The sequence below is a fragment of the Anopheles moucheti genome, chromosome 3 (assembly GCF_943734755.1).
Source record: "Anopheles moucheti chromosome 3, idAnoMoucSN_F20_07, whole genome shotgun sequence".
Lineage (NCBI taxonomy): Eukaryota > Metazoa > Arthropoda > Insecta > Diptera > Culicidae > Anopheles > Anopheles moucheti.
The window spans coordinates 44,710,397-44,729,624 of record NC_069141.1 but is presented as its reverse complement, the minus strand read 5'-3'; the positions used below and the strand labels follow the sequence as shown (position 1 = coordinate 44,729,624).

Here is a 19,228-nt window from a genome sequence, read left to right as displayed (position 1 = left end):
TCATGTTGGCAATCGTTTGTGCATGCGTATAGTTATAGTTTATTATTAGTAACGATAATCAAATAGTTTACCTAAATTTTCTCAGTTTTCAAATATTGATACGCAACATATTGAATTATAATTTATGTTGTGCTATACTTCATTTTATATATTTATTTATTAATTTTTACAGTAGATTCAATTTCTCAATGTCTTTAATGACCCGCGATTCGAAGTTTGAAAACTCGTAAAAAACCAATAGAATAAAACAAATAAAAAGAAAAGGAAGTAAAAGACACTGGTTTGTAAGTCGTATAGCTAATATCACTTTCATTTTATTATTCGCATCATACCGTCAATTCAACTGTTCCATCAACTCATGTACTCAATAATAAACTATAATAAACATACTTAGCGAATATTGCTACTATTGTTGACACTGATTCTGTTGTTCTTCATATTGCCGTTGTTTTTGTCATTGTTACTATTTGCATTGCTGCCTGCGGTCGTAGCTTCACTCACTAAAGGTACACCGAAAATATTTTCCCACAGATGGCAAATGACACTGACGGTGCTTTCTTTCGCCGTTGGGGTAGCAAAATCAAGACTCCACGTTTCATATTTGTCCTCCTGCTCGTCTATATAGTTCAATCGACACGACAGCTCATTCACATCATCCAGCTCCACAATGTTTGTCATGAGTTGAGCAAATTTTGGCTCCACAGGATAAGCTGAGCTTTCGTTAAGCCATCTGATATCCGGCGTTAACATCAGACGGTTTTCTGTTACTACCAGTGTGGACAACTGAACGCTTTCCAGTTCATCATGCAGTAGTACATCACAAAAGTTTATTATCATTACCATTTTTACTTGTTCATCTTTAGCTGCTTTCTTTAATTTGCCGTTCAAAAGATGCGATGGATCGTAATCTACGGTGCAATACTGCGGCAGAGGATTTTCTAAAAGTAAACAAAAACAATAATATATTCCAGATCAAAGTGCTGCACAAAACGATTGCTCATCCATATAGCAATAACCTACCGTTGAAAAACATCATCAACTTATCCGTTCGAAGAATATCCTGAAGTATGACGTGTACCCCTCCAATCGCACTTATAATAAATTTTATTCCAATCTTCCACGGCAGTGATTGAGCTATTCCAACGCGTTCAATGGTCCCAGACAGGTGCTTCTTTAACCATGTAGAGGGATCATCACTGTGAATAGGCCGAAAGTAACAAAAAAAAATACCATCAAATAATCTGCAACACTACTTGCAGCAAAACGGATTTTACTTTTCTGCAGCCACTTTCTTCATAATGTAGAACTTTGTAGACGACATGATAAACAATCCATCAAACCCGGAAGGCCACTCTTCCACACGATTGTCGTCGAAAATCACACACGATACCAGCCATTTCAGTGATTCTTGCACATCCTCAAACAAATTCTGATACAGGTACAGCTTTAAACGATGATCGACGTTGGCAAAGTCATTGTAGCTGTAACGTATAGGTTCGTACATTTTTTTCAACAAATTCTCATCCGATTTTCCTTTTGGGTTCTTTGCCATGAGCATATTAGTGGACTGGAACAAACCCCCCAGTACGCTGGTAAGCACGGAACTATCAGTCTTCGATGTACCCCCACTATTTGGTGCCGGTACAATTTCATTGAACTCTTTACGATCATCCATTGATTGTTCCAGCGGTTTACCATGCTCAGTCAGAGCAGATTCCTTTCCAGCGTTTTTCAAAGCAGACCCGTCAGATGATATTCCTTGACTGGATTCGTATGCCGTACATACACTATCCGTTACTGAACCTGAACTGGAGCTCTCGGTCAAGTTTACATTCGTAAGAAACGTTTTTTTGGTACCGTGAGACGTGTGCTGTTTCGATGCGTTAGCACTTTTAGCCATCAATGTGTGTTCCTTGGCACTCTCCTTAACAGTGTTGCCAAACGTATGCTTCAAAGTTTCGTCCAAACTTTCATCCAACTTAGATTGCATGGCTGCACTCACATCTGCACGCTCTAAATTACCACCCATGATCGGCTCTTGTCTCATTGAATCCACACTACAATCATTTATCGTATCGAGACCAGCAATGCGTCGTTCTTCGGAGGCTTTTCTACTGGGATGATACCTGCAAAAGCATATCTTTTAGTACAACTTTGCTCGCATGTATGCTGAATTTATATAAAACTCACCCTCGATCCAACACCTCAATGCTGCTTTGACTTGGGTTACTCAAAACTTCTATATCGCTCTCGTTGCCCAGCAAATCGGCATCTCGATCTCGTTCTGAGTTGGTGCTCCCTGCAACACTTTGATTCGAATCGCAAGAACTTCCCGGTTGCGATATTCGCGAAACAGATGAAGAATCATTGAATGATTCACCGGATTCTGAACAAATTAAAGCATAGTCATTAAGCTTTGTTTCTTCGTTCAATGATGGGAAAATGACATTTTTTATCAATCACATCTTTTCGTTTTCAATATACTACCATGAATTGTATTGAAAGTCTACATAAAACTAAAATAACAATTAGGTTACTACAATTCGACGTCAAAAAACATAAATTACTCTTTTTTACCATAAATTAACCCGCAATCCGTTTCATCGGTAAACTGTTATCATATGTAGTTTCTAGATAATCATATCGAAACCATGCATATGGTTGTGATGCATTACAGATCGATAATTCAATGTTATGTGGACAGATAATAGGATAAATGTAGCAAAATGAACTAATGAACTGTGTTCAACAACCCTTTAAACCGCTATAAAACATTGCACTCCTTTTGAGATCCCCCAACAATCGTTCATACATGAAGTGATGAAGTATCGGTTAATCGTGTGCTTACTTTGGTCATTTTTCACCGATGATTTCCATACTTCCGGATGCACTAGAGTTGCATACACACAAGCATAAACACCGCATTCAAAATGCGATCAGTATAATTGAACAGCGCATAGAAAGTGTTGTTACAGTTGTTAATTTCAACCACATTCCATTTGTTTTAGTGTTGAAAGTTGTTCATCAAGTCGTGCAATTAAAAAATAAAAACAAAATAAACAAAACATTAGATAGCTTACTTTGCATCGATTCATATTTAGTTCATTTAATCGATGATACATATAAAAGGAACTGAGGACATTAACAAACGTGTTAAGAATATTTCAAACGTAAAGAACTAATTGTTATATGGATTACCACCAGCAGTTGTTAGCAGAAAGGTATGCACAATCCAGTAAGTCATAATGATAATACTACAAAATCAGAAAACAAACTTTTCAAGCGATTCAGTGACATTAAATGCAACCAAAATTTTAATCGTAAACATAAAGATCAGCATTCATACGTACCAAGGCTATTTTTCGATGAGCTATTATGTATCATGCTAGGATCCAGCATATGTGTACCAGATGGTCCGGGTACTGCACTTGCAACGTCAAAATTGGACCCTGAAGTACTTTGTACGGCTGTTTTGCTATGCTCACCTCCACCTGAACCGGACGCAATTACCGCATCCTTCTCTAGCTGTTGTTCTTTTATCTCAATACAATAGCCTCCGAAACATTCTGGGCATTGTAGGTCTACAACGGAAGAAGTTCGATTTAAAAAAAAAAGCCAAATGTGCAATGCAAACAATGCAATGTAATATTCAAATCGATCACTTACCATCAAACATACGCTTGGTATTTACTTCACGTGAAAATTTGGCATTGCAGACTACACATTTGTATAAACGCTGATTCATTTCGGACAGCGGTCTCTGGGATAGCATATTGCGAAGTCGATTCTCCAACAATTGACAATCATGTGCGTCCATGTCGTACACACGTTCCCGTTTGTCACGTTTCATAGTGTCAAAAGTTAATGTTATCCGTGACGAAGTGGATCTTTCGCATGATTCTAACGTTTTGATTCCCCAGCGTGTTTTTGTTCTGTGAAAAGACAGACAACAGTGATATGAACATTGATAATCTCAAAACCACACATCACTGGCAGATTGCATCGTAACACTCACTTTCCGACAACATCCTTCTCCTTGATGCTCCTGTCGGAGACTACGATTGACAAATCCGATTCATTCCCACGCGAGGAAACGTGATACAGCACTTCATTATCTTCAACTTCCGACTCTGAAACAAGAGAGTGGGTAACTTTATTGAATTAAATTCAAAAAATATCGATCCTTAATAAATTTGAACTTACCCTCTTCTACATCTTCTTGATTTCGGTAGATATCAGTTAAATTCAGCGACCCCTTTATGCTCGTACCAATCGTTGTATCCTGATCAACCGATTCGTATTTCGTATCATCATTATTACCGGTGACGCTTTTGTAGTCAGAGATCGTAGTCCTAGTCTCCGATAAGGCTTCATCATGCTCGACTGGCGATACTTTCAAAGTTTGTATTTGAAACGGAGCACGTTCATCACCTACCGGAGTACTGGTACGTTCTGGTCCGACATGTTGATGCTGTGTAGGTATTTCAGTTTCAGGGTCTACTGATCCTGCTGCCTGCTTGTTAAGATGCATATTTGAAGGCTGGTAATGTGCTACGCTTTCATACTCCTTGTCCGTCCCCGGGTCAAACCCAATCACGTTTTTAACCAAGTGACCTGCTTGACTTTGCAACCATTCGCTTCCATATTGGTTACGTAGTTCTTCCAAAGTTCTTTTTGTCTCCAAATGTTCACGATTACTTTCTGAGAAATAGAAGTTATGTACAATAATGTTATAATTCTTTTATGAACTGTTATGCTCTTCTGCTTTCTCTTTGGTTGAATGTAGTCTTCATGTCAGCTTTAAAACCACTTCAGTTCAGCGTTACTAACCTGAGTGAGTTATCATAGAATTGATCGCTTTGCTAGCGTCTACCGAATGTTTTCTTACGTTCGTATCTTCAGTATCGCTTTCCGATATAACAGCCCGCCTTACTCGCAATTTCCTTTGGCTGATAACTGACTGGTTCATTTGATCTAATGAAAACAAAAAAAATAGAAACATGTTGGTACATTTTCATCATTCTTCATTAACCAAAGAAGAAAATACCTCTTTCATCTCCTTTGAAGCTTCCCGCCGGAGGATCACAATCTCCATCTACAACAGCTATTGTAGTGGTGCTAGATGCGGGTGTGTTACGTCCGCTCAAATTTAAATTCGACCCTGTTACTGCATTCGGCACCAATATTGCTTTGTAGCTGTCGTAATTCCCAGTGAGTGTCTTTTCGTACCGAGAAAGTGGCTCGTTGTCCAACATGAACTTCGTGTCGGAGGTAGCTTTATTGAGATATCGTGCTGTTGCCTGACGATGCTTCGGATGACACGATAGCGGATTCTCCAACAAATTTACACTACGCAGAGAAACCAGCGTACTCAGCGGCAGTAATGTGCCATGATCTACAATAAAATTCCCGGACAAGTCCAGCTCATTCAAAGAGCACGACAAACAAGCCAAGCCTTCCAAATCTTCCAGAAAATTGTTCGATAGCAACAAAATTTTCAACTTGCGCATTGCATCGATGTGAAAGACAGGGATTTGATTGAGACGATTGTAGCTAAGATTCACCACCCGCAAATTTGGAAGACTGCGTAAAGCGCACACATTAACTAGTTGATTATGGCTAAGATTTAACTCTTCAAGCCACGGTGCATATTCCAGTGAACAATCCACGTAGTCCAACATGTTGTAGGCCAAGTTAAGACTCTTTAGCGAACGCCATTGTTTGCAATCGACAGCTTTGTCGCCACCACAACCCAACAGTACATCGACGGAGTCTGAAATGCTTCTCATGCAAGTCAGATCCTGCAGCTGGTTTTTCAAGTACTGTAACCCAACGATTTGATTGATCGGTATCTTCTGCACCTCGAGCGTGCGTAAGCTTCGAAACTTGCTAATATCCACCGCAAACTCATACGGGTCATCATTGACGAACTGATTCAGACTCAGAATGACAGTTTTCTGGACGAAATCGTAGACGAACTGCAAGTCCCGAAACACGTCCGATTTGGCATTGTTCGGTTTCACCACTTGAAAGCTCTGGGGCGGAAGCGTTTCATTTTTGTCCACGATTAAACTAAACGAATCGTTCAATGCGCGAAGCAGCGATCCTGTAAAGATAATTGAATGAGTGCTTAAGAAAAGAAAACGTCAACCCCTACATGCATTGCAGCATGATCAGTCGATCAGTCTTATCAATCCGATGCAAAAGGAACCGTTCAACCCTACCTGATAGAGATAGTTTGAACTGTGAGTTCAGCACTTTATCACCGCTTTCCTTCAAAAGCTTTGCGAGCGCCGTGATCTGTGTCGGATCCATTTTTGTCTTCTGATCTCGTCTTCCCCACTGGTTGTTGATCATGCATAAACTCACAGGCGCAACAGAATTTATGTTCAGTGTGATTCATTCACCGCCATACGTTTTGCAGGACAAGCGTTAGAAATCCGATTATGCATACACCTATACCGCGTAAAGGAGAAACTAACATTATGTATGATTCATTCCGTTCTGGCAATTAGCGCAAGAAGCTTTTATATAATTTCTAAAACGCAGAACATTTACATTGGCTGCAAACGATTTCCACACACTGAAGCAATGTAAAGAAACAACAATCTCGACACAACTCACGATCGCGGTACTAAACTCACTCTCGAAATCTTTTCACTTCACAATAACCTTCATTCGAATTGCAAAACAAAGAAAGGCCACCAAGTGCTTGCTATCCCGAAATCGAACGCTCTTTGACCTATTTACACACTTTTAAGCTTCGCGAAATGATCTAGCTCGGCAAAAAGGTAAAAGGAAATATGCACAGACAAGCGATTAGATGTTTATGTTTCATTAAAAATAGACAACGAGTGAAAAATATGGACGATGATTCCAAAACAAATCTACCAACACACACACGCACACTTTCGCTTCATTCGCTTGCAGTCAGCTGTCTTTCAATTCGCAGCTGTCAAAATACTTCCAGGAAAGTCTGACTTTGCCGTACAAAGATGGCGTCGCGTTGACGTTTACATCGAGAGCAACAACAGCAAAACCGGCTATGTGGTATTTTTTATCAGGAAAAGTGGTTCTAGGTTAAGGGTTTGGCTGATAAGCACGAGCGTTGTTGGCTTGTTTGTTTAGTTTAGCTGGGTACACACGCATCTTCATCATGAAGCTATCTGTTTACATTTTTATAGTAAGTACAAAATTATCGAACCGAAAATACGGGATTGTTTGCGACCAAAGCGACGCTACGCCTACGGTTTTTCGCTCACCACCATGTACGGAAAGCATTCATAATTTGCTTTGCCACATTTCCAGATGGCCACTATTGGCATATGCTTAGTGCATTCCAAATCGCAAAAAAGTCCCGTCATCGACAACATCGCGGACATGAAAGAACTGAAAAAACTGTTTCGCACAAAAACAAACGTACTGATACTGTTCGTGGCCGGGCTGAAGGAAAACAATGCTGTGCTGGCTGCATTCAAAGAGGCTGCCCAAACCGTAAAAGGCCAAGGAACGATGGTGCTGCTTGATTGCAATAACGCCGAGGTGAAGAAAATCTGCAAAAAGCTCAAAGCCACTCCCGCGCCATTCGCACTGAAGCATTTCAAGGATGGAGATTTCCACAAAGATTACGATCGACAGCTAACAGCAACGAGCATGGTGAACTTCATGCGCGATCCCACCGGAGATCTGCCTTGGGAAGAGGATCCTGTTGGTGTTGACGTGATGCACGTTCCTGATGCGGTGGTAGGGATTTTGCATTTCCGACTTGTTCTAGTTTTCGCCCGTAATGAATCATAAATTTTTCAGACATTGGGAAAATATTTGAAAAAAGAAGTAAAACCAACGTTGGTCATGTTCTACGCTCCGTGGTGTGGATTCTGCAAGACGCTTAAGCCAGAGTTTTCAGCTGCTGCTACCGAACTGAAAGGACGATATGTGCTGGCTGCGATCGATGTGAATCGACCGGAAAATTCCATCATTCGAAAGCAGTACAACATTACCGGGTTTCCCACACTGCTATACTACGAGTACGTATGATACGCATTCGTCAAGTTCATAAAATGTTGGAATATTCGATATGCTTTCCCGTTTTAGGAATGGTCGCATGAAATACACGTTCGAAGGTGAAAATAATAAAGCAGGAATTGTAGCTTTCATGAAAAATCCGGCAGCACCTCCTCCAACGAAACCAAAAGAACCGGATTGGTCATCCGAGAGCTCCTCGGAAATTGTGCATCTCACAGTGGGGAATTTTGAACCTGCGCTGAAGGATGAAAAGTCGGTACTGGTCATGTTTTACGCTCCCTGGTGCGGCCATTGCAAGAAGATGAAACCCGAGTACGAAAAGGCGGCCGAAATCATGAAAGCCAAAAACATTCCTGGCGTTTTAGCGGCCCTCGATGCGACTAAAGAAGCCCCCATTGGCCACCAGTATGGCGTGAAAGGGTATCCGACCGTCAAGTACTTTAGCAATGGTGAATTTAAATTTGACGTGAATGTGCGCGAAGCAGACAAGATTGTAAAATTTATGCAGGTAACATCGCTATACAGTTGTTAAGGCTCGTAGTTGTTTGTCAGTGCCATAGCACTTATGCTTTTTATATTGCAGAATCCTACTGAACCACCACCACCTCCTGCTCCGGAAGCACCGTGGGAGGACGAATCTTCTGAGGTGGTACATTTGAATGAGGAGACGTTTAAACCATTCCTGAAGAAAAAAAAGCACGTTCTTGTGATGTTCTATGCGCCATGTAAGTTTTAGTAGACGTAGCCTACAAGATGTTATTAAAACGAATTCTTCTACCACAAATTCACAGGGTGTGGCCACTGTAAACGAGCAAAGCCAGAGTTTGCTCGGGCGGCAGAACATTTCAAAGACGATCCCAAAACCGAAGTGGCAGCAATCGACTGTACCCGCCACAGTTCAGTTTGTTCGACGTTCGAAGTCCGCGGATATCCTACTATTAAATATTTCAGCTACCTTAAAACCGTGCGCGAGTACAACGGTGGTCGAACGGAGACTGATTTTATTGCCTACCTTAAGGATCCTAACGCTGCCCCTACGAAGACTGATAAATTAGCTGAACCATTCGGTGATTTTCCCGGCTCTGATGGGATACTCATACTAACGGACACGAACTTCGACGAAATGACCAAACAGGAACCAAATCTTTTAATCATGTTCTATGCCCCTTGGTGTGGCCACTGTAAGCACATGAAGCCCGATTTCGCGAAGGTAGCTCAACTGTTGGCCAACGAAAAAGTGTCCGCCAAGGTTGCGGCCTTAGACTGTACGGTGCATACTAAAACGGCAGAACAATTCCAAATACGAGGCTATCCGACGCTTAAGTTTTTCACCAATGGACAATTCCAGAAGAATTACGAAGGTAAACGCACCGCCCAGGATATGTTGCAGTTTCTTCGATCTGGTGGATCATCACCAAACGATGAACTGTAAAACGATTGTCACCTTCTGGTCTAGTACTTTTGTTCTCTATTTGTCGATCAAACTTTCTTTAGACGGATTGTTTGCGGCATCAAAGGTGCTGAAAACCATTGTGTCCATATACTCACTCAGTTTGGCCTACCTATCACTGTTGAAGGTTAGGCAACACATTTTCTACCTCTTGTCTTACATTTCTCTATATTGTATTTTTATCTAAGTGTAAATATTGTCGTCTTTGTGTCACGTAGCGTGAAACTTCGTGTGGAAAGCTGTGCAAACGTTAATTTTTGAACATAACAGAATCTTCACTACATCCATTTCTAAATCTGACCTTTCTCTGTACATTGAAAGAACTTCCAAATCTAAAGGTAGTGCGATGTGGTCTAGTTGGTTTCATTTCATAGCGGCACTTCCGGTGGTCATCAATGTTATCTTCATTAAAAAACGTTAAACAGTGCTATTTGAAGAATCGTCTTAAGTGACAGTCCAATATCGACCACTTTGAAGAACGACACAGGCAAAGTGCTGGTAGCTGTCTTTATATGCACACTGTTCTACTATCTTGGCATACGATTGGCACAAAATCCATTACGGATCGTTCCTCCCTATGGATCAAAGAAGCGTGAAAGAACCTCCAATACTTTCTGAAGTGAAGAATAATAAACGGTTTGACTCCAATTATCTAACCAAACTACAATAACTCCCTCTACATCATCAACAATCCAAAGTTCTTTCATTTAAACCCACTGACAAGAACGCGTTCCGTCAGCGTCAACCCGCTCAAAAAAGTTTAACTCAACTATTTTCCACATCCACCATAACCGACGGGTGTCTGTTTTCTTATTTCATACTCCCAATATTACATTTTCCACCTGCCCGACGTGACCAAGCTTAGATGGTACAAGCTTAATGGGAACACGCAATCGACACATGGGCCACGATACGTTCTGAGGTAAGAGACAAAAATGAAACCATATTCCCACTGTTTATCGCTTTCCTCCGACGCGTGGTGCAGCCTTCTGCGAGACCTTGGCAGCCTTCGTTTTCTGCTGCTTAGGATTGGGCTGAGCGGCTTTAGGCTTCTTGTCGGTCTGCTTGGCCTTCTTAGCTTCCTTGGCAGCCCTGTAAAAATCATGATAGCAGCGAATTACATCAAACACTTTTCAGTGACAGACATCGATAGGGATTTTGGTCGGCCAATCAACATCTAACAAACAAATTCATTTCTCGCTGTATCGTGCCGGTTTCATCGCGACTACCAAAACAGTGCTACTTACTTGATTGCCTGTTCACGCTGGGCTTTACGAACTTCGGGCTTCATGTTTCGTTTCGCCATAATGTCCGCAAGTGACGCACCGACAATGGCACGCTGGAACTTTTGCGTGCGGCGGGTGCGCTTCTTGGCTGCTTCTTCCACAATACCCTTCTTGTGCTTGCGGCGGTACAGCACCGTCCACTTCACCTTGCGCGGGTTGCGCTTCATCAGGAACGAGCGTTCACATTTTTTGTTCAGGAACGTGAACGTCTGAAAACGAGTCGGAAAATGAGCACGAGCTGTATCAAAAACAACGACCAGGCATAGAAACTACAACTCTGCCGACGGGGGAGGGCTTCTCCACACTCACCTTTCCATCGGCTTTGACAAGAGTCTTGCCGCTGGCGGGGTAAATTTTGAACCCACTGAATGCACACAGACCGATCCTGGGAAATAGAAACACACGTTAGATACTCCATTCAATGAATGCGATACCGCAAGCCATTCTGGAACGATAATTACTTCATTTTTACAGGCCACCAACTAGCTTAGTTTCACAAGCTGCTTGTTTCCCTTCGAAAACGTGTGCAGAAAAGAACCTGCGGATGACAGGGCTGTCACGGTGCTGCCAGCATAGCGGACCGCAAACCAAACGCAACGCTTCGGAAACGCTTCCAGTTGTCACACATTTTCTGTTTCCTCAATTGCGTTGGTTTTACTTTTTTTCTCTCAATCTCCCTTTAACACCACTTAAAAATTGTCTCTCTCGATTATATTTATTTCATCATTTCTCGAAACTTTTCCATAAAATATCGATGCTAATTTTACAATTTCGGGATTTGGTAAAACTGGCTACCCTGTCATGCCGGAAATATTTTTTTTCAAGCAATTGTCAACTTCGTGAACGTCAGTTCAGTATTGTTTTGGTGTTGGAAAAAATCGAACGCAAAAGTTTGCTGAACAACAGTTTTCACAATGCTCAAGTTGTCTCTCAAAAGATTTGCCTCGGTTCTTTTCTTTCAAATGTTGTTTCTCATGGTGGATTTGGGAATAAACAGCTTTTCTTATCTTGCCCGCGGTCATCATTCGGCAGTGATTTTCCTGTTCATGTACGGAAAACCCTCCACCCTTTTTTATGAAAAATCGTCGTAAACAAATGTTTCTATTCCGTCTGTTTTAGTGCCCAGGATGTGTGCTTGATGCTTTCGTTCACGGCATTCGTGTTCAGCCTGTATTCGACCTACGTCTATCAGGCGGGCATGGCCAATCTGCTGTACGAAAAGTTTCGCACACCGCTGCTGATAAGCATGGTCTACTTCTTCCTCAGCATCGCTCTCCACCTGTGGCAGGTAGTTGGAAACTCCAGCGAACCGTATCAATTTCAGTGGCCCAAAGCATTGACGGCACTGTTCATCATACACCGACTGTGTAAGTGAAACGTACCACACGAAGGAGAAGCCGATGATTGTTTTCGATAATGTTTGTCATTTCTTCAGTTTCGCCCATCTATTATTACCTCTACAAGAAATCCGCATTGAAGATGAGTGATCCGCGATTCTACGAAAATTTGGATTGGATTGCTTCGCAACTATCGATTAAATAAGTCCGAAATATGAATGAGAATTTATCGAAATGCACTAAATGATACATGTGAAAACAGTAATTACACTCTCTACCAAGCTAGTCAGAAAGCATTACACTCATTCTGTGGCAGTATAGTTTCGGTACGAATAATTTTAACTTATGAGACTGAGTTTCCGCGAAATAAGTAAGATCATTTGCGTAAGCAGCTGGTAAACAAACTAACCAAAGCACAAGCACATGAGTTGTGTGCGAAAAAGTAATCTCATTCCTTACTGTGTCTATCTGACTAATTAATCGCAAAGATAGAACTAGGTAATCGTTATTTAAGGCAAGCACCGAAACAATTATGAATTGTTAGGGATAAATCTTTAGTCAGGTTTCGTCTGGCATCAGCAAAAGGTAGGTTTAGTGAACTCACGTAAATGTCTAATTTATTCCACATATCAGAATAAACAGTTCAGATTGAAATTCAATGCGTGGTGTGCAGTTTGAGAAATGTGTAAATTAAGTAATTCAATAAGCAAATAATTCGATAAATGCTCCAGTTCGTTTCACTCCAGTTATTGTGTAAATGAGTACTGTTTTACCTTACAATTCGTTTGATATCACTATTTTATTATTTGAAGTTTTTTGTCATTCGGCTCCCATTTTCCACGACAGATAAATAATGGTACAATACATTATCTTACTTTCTTTCTCGATGCAAAATACAATTAACAACACTCAACAGCTGACCTCATTTTGTGACATTGTTTATTTCCATTTCCGTATTATTTACGCATTCATTCACCCTAAAAATATAGTAATCAACAAACGACCTTTCTGATTGTATACAAAAATATTGTAACGTATGGGGAACATAAAATGAAAATAGAAAAACACAAATTAGTTAGAGCTACATGTTACTGATGTAGATGATTGCTTCTAGAGCCCACAATTGATACCGTCGATATTTGATCATGTAGGGTTTTCATGCATATAAAGAGATTAGTGAAATCAGCTAGGGAATTGTGTTACCGATTTAGGGGAAATTTAACAGTATAGAAGAATTTTTGCAACCAGTCTGGAATGGTTTCATAAACTTTGTCCGCTGAGGTTATTGTTTAGTTATTCCATTAGCGATTTGCACGATTCCCCAAACCGATTGCAAACTTCTATTCTGTAAACCCTACTTACAAAATTCCCTTAATCGGTTGCACGATTCCCTAACTGATTGTACCATTCTCTTTTCATGTATGGAAACTCTTAATGTGGCAGAACGTGGCCACGCTTAAAAATGAAAACCCCTCTGTTAGAACCATTTTTCGATGCAGCAAAACAAACCTCTTTAGTGCACACTACCGATTGTTGCACATGCCAATGGGTTGTAGTACTGCATCCATTGTAAAAATAGAACGGCCAATCCATTCAAAACAGGCTTACTACCCTCCGGGGTATTGATGTTCAATATGCGTGCGTGCTCATGTATATGCGCGGGTGGTGGTATGTGCAAAAACAACATAAAATGATTAAGCATACTTTGTTCCTACTATTGCTGCTGCTGCTGCGGCGGCACCGGTGTAGGAGGCGCTAATCGGCTGATGAAACCGATCGCAGCATGTAGCGCTTTACGCACAAACGGCGGAGTGCCGGTTCCATTGGCAAAGTTATCGGCCACTAATCGCAACTCGTAGAACACATTGCGGGTGTACGGATTGCGGCGGGATGAGTAGCGCATTACCAAGAATTGGAAGTACACCAAAGGCGTCATGATACCGGCTTTGCCCCTGAAAGATAAAAAAATAAATAAAATCACCGCGGTTTGTATATTTCTGATGCTATTAATTCTGATACTTACAAAAACACAAGCATCACCGTCAGTGGCATAATGATAATTTCGCAAAATGCCGCAAATCTAAGAATGTTGCGCGTTTGGAATTCAACCACCGAAATCAGCAAACGGGCACCCCACCAAGAGTTTTGTCCGAGTGTCTACAGCAAAATCAAAGCAAGAAAATGCAACAAATACGTTAAGATCAATATGTTAATACCGACAAGATAATGATTAAACTGGTATCAACAAGCTTACATCAAGTAGGGTCAAAGAATAGCTCGTGGAATGCAGAACGGAGAAAAGTACCACCGGCAAGATAATCACCAGCATCGGGTACACGTACAGGAATATTAAGGAAAACAATAGATAGTGGAACGAGTCCTCTAGCATTGTTTGCTGTAGATAGGCACGAGACAGTTGAAATGGAGGTAGACGTTGGTGTAACCGTATGGCGCTGGTGGCCGCATTTGCCATCAGCACTTTGTAGTATGCATTTACGGAATTACTGTAAGAGAAGAATAAGAGTATTAAATTGGATTGATCGGCTTTAAATACTAATGAAGATGTACGAGTATTTATCTAAAACTATCGCTTGGAAACCGAACCCCGCATAACTATAGCGAGATAATATAAATCATGCACTGTGTTCAACTTGGCAATGAAAAGTATCGACCATTGCCGATCAAATATGTTTTTGCGTGTTCCAACTAGCTCGTCGTATTAAAGCATTATATTTTAAATCAATATTTGAAGGAATCGGAGCGTAAACTGATAACATTGATGTTCAGTTCATACTAATTATACCTTTTATCATACATAACTGTTACAATTAGCTGTAGTGCTATCGATACAGCAGTTCCCTACCAAGAGATTCATTACAGCAACATGTGCCTTTTTCCACCACACCTCGTGGGGAAATCAACGACTAAGCGCGCTGGAACTCGTAACTTCGCAGTAAATTTTTTTTTCCCGACCTGGACATTTCATTACGTAAGCCGATATATGTAGTTCGTCATCACACGCTGGCCGCATGCATGTAAGCGTGGAGTTCGTTCGAACTGTAGATGTTTAGCATTCGGTGTGCTGTGATGTGAAAATCGTTATAGCAATCCTGAGCAATCGTCAATGCACTTTTTGTTCTGTTGCATGCATCTCTTTGCTAGCTCGAACGCAAGCTAAGTTATCCACATAGCATGAGTGCCTATGATGCGAAAGTATGGAGTGGTTTGAGCTTCTTTTTTGTCTATCCTCCCTACCTAACATGCATTTTTTACTTCGCAACTTGTTAGGCGACGACCAACATGAGAAGCAGAAGTTGTACGTGTACACACGATTTGACAAGACGTAATGATATCCATAGCACTTACCCGTATAGGAACGGTAAAACGTATCCTAGCGCAAAGTAGATAGTTAGCACGCGGGACACCCATTGCGTCGTTTCCAGTTTGTTTGCCAAAACATGCTCCTTCAGTGCGGCAAAACCAGTTTGCCTCTGTTGCTGCTGCGACTGTTGATCTCGCTGTTGATCGCTCATCCTGCAAAGCGGGTTAAGGGAAAGACGTATGTTTACTTAGCGAGTGTCTTTAAAGAAGGTTTAGCAAAACGAAAAAACGACCATGAAACACACATTAAAGCAGGCTAAGCTATCCGAGACGGTACGAACGAAACACTTGGCTGATAAGCGATACCTCTTCTGCTATTGAAGGTGTCCAATTTTGTGTGTTTTATCACTATTATCAGCACGTTATACGGATCACTATTGAGCGGTCGCGTATCGCAGCAACGGCGCCTTTTCGGTTTACTATCATTGCTCGCATCCATTCACATGATGTAATGGTAACGAACAGCAAAAAAAAAGGTGCTTGGAATTTAATCAAGGTAAACCTCAATTCACCGAGATTTATCTACGAAAAAATGGGTTCGCGATAACCATCAATTTTCCTACCACGATGTGAAAATGAGTGCGAGTAGAAATTTCATAATTACATTCATTTTACTTAGCCTAAACCTAGCGAAAACTAATGCCCAAAATGCAGAAAATGAAATGAAAAGCAGAGAAGGAAAAAGAAAGTTGCCGTTACACTGTTGCAATTGAATGACCATCGGTGTAGTTAAAGCAACAACAACCACAGAAACGGGGAACAGAGCAAGCGGTTGAAACAAAGGCCTCCTACAATTACGCTGATCGCCATGAAAACATGAAATCGTGTTTATTTCACCGCCTGCTAGTATGCGATTAGAGATAAAATGATAGATAAACTGATAAACTAATGGGCGGTCCCAGTGGCTGGGCGCTAGGTACAGGGCCCAGTAACATAGAGACGGCGAGTGCGTACCAACCGAGTCATGATAATTATTGGACGTGGTGTCCAACCGCTGCACCTTTCTCGAGAATTGTAATGTTCTCGCAAAATACTTGATATACGCAACACGCAGATAGTGTGCGCTAAAAATAAAACATCTCACAACGAAAAGAATGTCGGAAAGAATTCATATCCGAATCTCAAAATCTCCCCAAAAAGACAGAGCACACAGGTTGGCTTTGTTTGATGCTTTGAATATTTTATGCGCGTATAAAAAGCTAATGAACGGTTGCTGCACACACATGCATACATCACATGTCCGCTGCATAAACACTGTCGCGTATTTCGAAAGTTTTGTTTGCGACTCGCGGTACCGATCACCGACAGGTACGAGAAGGTGGAAGCGAACTTCAATTAGGATGCGCCTTGGTAAAAATCTGCGTTTGTTCATCAAGATGATGCGTTTGTTCATCAAGGGATACGTGTTAATAGGAAATCCACTTTAACGGGGTACTTTACCCCCGTGCTACCCCGTTTTACAACCCCTTTCAACCCTTTTACTACACACGATTTCACCTGTGTGAACGCACACCCTCAGCAATCAATCGATTCGCGAAGCCAGTAAATGCTGTCTCAGCACAGCCACATTACACACACGATACCGATTTCCTTTGCGTGCGTAAGAAATATTACCTTCACTGTAGAATTGTGCCGAAAGAAATGCAACAAATGTATCACGCTTGCTTCGAGTCAGGTTCCTAGCTAAATAAAAATTCGACTGAATTATCAAAATGAGATCCAATCAAATTCCACGCACTTTCGTTTCGCTTTAGCTGTGTTTGACGTTTGAGCGAATAGTAAGCAACATACTGTCATCGCTCGCAGGGCAAACGACGGGTTGCATCAAGTTTATTTTCTGCATGTCATGCCAGCTGTGTTCGGTCATTTATTTTTCAAACGAAAATACGAAATTATGCACATAATTTTCGCTGTAAACCTGACGAAAAAATAAAATTTTCAAAAGATACGAATGCTCCACATATTGCAATATTCACATGATGTGAACTGTCCGTTGGTAATGAACTATTGTCAAATCGTTCTACATTGTACAGCCCCTTCAGCTGTTGCAGGATGCGTTTATTTTTAATTATTTTGTTTACAGCAGTTTGCCTACAGCATGGCTTTCCAAAATCATGAATCGTCCTCTATCCCTGGTGAAGAAATAAGCGATGAAGAGGACTGCGTTCTACCAGCAGATACAATGCTCATCTTGCAGCAGTTTTTGCAAGAGAAAGCATTGAAAGAACGATCTGAAGAAGCCGGTGCTGAACCAGAAGGATATTTTGAAGAAAATTGGGTATGGAAATTATGCGTATAGCGAATGTTTAGACCACTCGCATTGTGTGAACTATTTCGTGCTCTCCTTCCAGCAACTAAGCCAATTTTGGTACAACGAAGACACAAAAAAGAAACTAGCATTTATCGTAAGAAAATTACAAGAGCAAGATATTTCAAATACGTTTCGAGTAGCGCTGCTGTCGGCGCCATCCGCTTTTAAGCACGTGTTCAAGGAAAATGAACAAGGTAAGCTGCTAGCGCGTACAAAATGGATGAAGTAACTATCCAACGTTTCATTCTAGCGATTTTATTTGAGTTCGATGAACGATTCGCTTCGTACGGGGACAATTTCCAACAGTATGACTACAACAAGGCTTTCGACTCGGAGTACATGGACGCATTTGCCGGTCAGTTCGATTTGGTCATCGCCGATCCACCGTTCTTGTCCGAAGAGTGCATTGAAAAGATGGGAGTTATCGTGAAAAAAATCACGAAACCAAATTCCAAAATAATTCTCTGCTCTGGAGCAGTAGTGCAGGACTGGGCCAAGGAACATCTAGGAGTTGATATGTGCCAATTTCGACCAGAGCATGAACGCAATCTTGGCAATGAGTTTTGTTCGTACGCTAATTTTGATTTAGATGGTACTCTAAATAAAGGCAGTTGATTGGATTATTAATTTATTGTTCGTTGAATTCTACCACTTATTATTCCACTGGCTTTCCATTCGTTTCGGTCGTTTCTGCCTTCTTCTGTTGTACCAGCTCGCGGAGACTTTCTTCCTGATCCTTGAGATTTTTAATCAAGAAGTCTTTGTTCTTCTCGCACTGTGCGATCATTTCTTCGTAGGAAGCTTGGGTCGTTTTTAGCTGTTCGGTCAACGTTGGAACATCATTCAGCACGTACATACGACCAACCGATGCGTACACTTTGGTAGTGGGATCAAGGTTGGAGATGTGTCGATTCGTTACTTCGATACGCTGCTTCGAAAGCTTCAAACTATCCGTCTTCATATGCAGCAGGCGAATCTTCTTGGTAGATTCGATCTTATTCACCTGCATTTCGGTAAATGCCTAAAATGGATGTGGGAGACGACAAACCAATGAATGATTTAACAAACGGTTAACACCAAAAGCCCAACGCTCGGTATACCTTTTTTAGTTCAGGATCCATCTTCACAGTTTGCAAGATACAAGGGAAGGTTTCTAGCTCGGTATAAAACACTGCTTTTTCGTACTTTGTTTTCGCATGTGCACGTACGGCCAAATGAGACAATTTTTGGAATCAATTTTATTGACAATGAAAATAAACTGTCACATTTGACGTGCTTGCTAGCCGTCTGCACTTTGAGACGTCTTCGGTCATCAGGGATGGCTTTCATGGAACAAATCGAATCGTTTGAAATTATTATCCGTTGTGCAAGTTTACATACAACGGAAAGGGCGGAATGACCCTTTTAGCTTCTAAAAGCTTTTTCGTTCTGGAATAAA

The 19,228-nt window shown here is 41.2% G+C and overlaps 7 protein-coding genes across 8 annotated transcripts; 3 read left to right on the top strand and 4 right to left on the bottom strand.

The window, feature by feature from the left end:
* Window positions 1-291: 291 nt before the first annotated feature.
* LOC128301338 (uncharacterized) lies at window positions 292-6,694 on the bottom strand. Of its 2 annotated transcripts, XM_053037764.1 has the most exons (13): window positions 6,559-6,694; window positions 6,225-6,477; window positions 5,048-6,106; window positions 4,831-4,974; window positions 4,204-4,701; window positions 4,016-4,130; window positions 3,667-3,932; window positions 3,351-3,581; window positions 2,849-2,890; window positions 2,191-2,386; window positions 1,275-2,126; window positions 1,021-1,196; window positions 292-938 (listed from the first exon to the last, which is right to left on the bottom strand). In XM_053037764.1, exons 2-13 carry the CDS (start codon window positions 6,355-6,357, stop codon window positions 391-393), a joined length of 4,260 nt encoding a protein of 1,419 aa, XP_052893724.1. In that variant the 5' UTR covers window positions 6,358-6,477; window positions 6,559-6,694; the 3' UTR covers window positions 292-390. The 2 variants fall into 2 exon arrangements, with proteins under 2 accessions (XP_052893724.1, XP_052893725.1); XM_053037765.1 differs by lacking the exon at window positions 2,849-2,890.
* Window positions 6,695-7,021: 327 nt separating this feature from the next.
* LOC128301818 (protein disulfide-isomerase A5) lies at window positions 7,022-9,758 on the top strand. Its single transcript, XM_053038451.1, has 6 exons — window positions 7,022-7,183; window positions 7,309-7,743; window positions 7,807-8,027; window positions 8,095-8,533; window positions 8,609-8,750; window positions 8,817-9,758. Exons 1-6 carry the CDS (start codon window positions 7,157-7,159, stop codon window positions 9,455-9,457), a joined length of 1,905 nt encoding a protein of 634 aa, XP_052894411.1. The 5' UTR covers window positions 7,022-7,156; the 3' UTR covers window positions 9,458-9,758.
* A 489-nt stretch (window positions 9,759-10,247) lies between these two features.
* LOC128301819 (60S ribosomal protein L24) lies at window positions 10,248-11,305 on the bottom strand. The gene is made up of 4 exons (XM_053038452.1): window positions 11,223-11,305; window positions 11,071-11,146; window positions 10,723-10,970; window positions 10,248-10,567 (listed from the first exon to the last, which is right to left on the bottom strand). Exons 1-4 carry the CDS (start codon window positions 11,225-11,227, stop codon window positions 10,432-10,434), a joined length of 465 nt encoding a protein of 154 aa, XP_052894412.1. The 5' UTR covers window positions 11,228-11,305; the 3' UTR covers window positions 10,248-10,431.
* A 334-nt stretch (window positions 11,306-11,639) lies between these two features.
* On the top strand, window positions 11,640-12,811 carry LOC128304164 (transmembrane protein 138). The gene is made up of 3 exons (XM_053041317.1): window positions 11,640-11,809; window positions 11,881-12,128; window positions 12,197-12,811. The coding sequence occupies exons 1-3, from the start codon at window positions 11,676-11,678 to the stop codon at window positions 12,301-12,303; spliced, it is 489 nt and encodes a 162-aa protein (XP_052897277.1). The 5' UTR covers window positions 11,640-11,675; the 3' UTR covers window positions 12,304-12,811.
* Window positions 12,812-13,020: 209 nt separating this feature from the next.
* LOC128302523 (Krueppel homolog 2) lies at window positions 13,021-17,234 on the bottom strand. Its single transcript, XM_053039363.1, has 5 exons — window positions 17,094-17,234; window positions 15,465-15,632; window positions 14,353-14,602; window positions 14,122-14,255; window positions 13,021-14,050 (listed from the first exon to the last, which is right to left on the bottom strand). Exons 2-5 carry the CDS (start codon window positions 15,629-15,631, stop codon window positions 13,813-13,815), a joined length of 789 nt encoding a protein of 262 aa, XP_052895323.1. The 5' UTR covers window position 15,632; window positions 17,094-17,234; the 3' UTR covers window positions 13,021-13,812.
* A 340-nt stretch (window positions 17,235-17,574) lies between these two features.
* LOC128303396 (protein-lysine N-methyltransferase CG9154) lies at window positions 17,575-18,410 on the top strand. Its single transcript, XM_053040335.1, has 3 exons — window positions 17,575-17,757; window positions 17,831-17,999; window positions 18,041-18,410. Exons 1-3 carry the CDS (start codon window positions 17,578-17,580, stop codon window positions 18,403-18,405), a joined length of 714 nt encoding a protein of 237 aa, XP_052896295.1. The 5' UTR covers window positions 17,575-17,577; the 3' UTR covers window positions 18,406-18,410.
* Window positions 18,271-18,993, bottom strand: LOC128303397 (prefoldin subunit 1). Its single transcript, XM_053040336.1, has 2 exons — window positions 18,891-18,993; window positions 18,271-18,811 (listed from the first exon to the last, which is right to left on the bottom strand). Exons 1-2 carry the CDS (start codon window positions 18,909-18,911, stop codon window positions 18,446-18,448), a joined length of 387 nt encoding a protein of 128 aa, XP_052896296.1. The 5' UTR covers window positions 18,912-18,993; the 3' UTR covers window positions 18,271-18,445.
* Window positions 18,994-19,228: the final 235 nt, after the last annotated feature.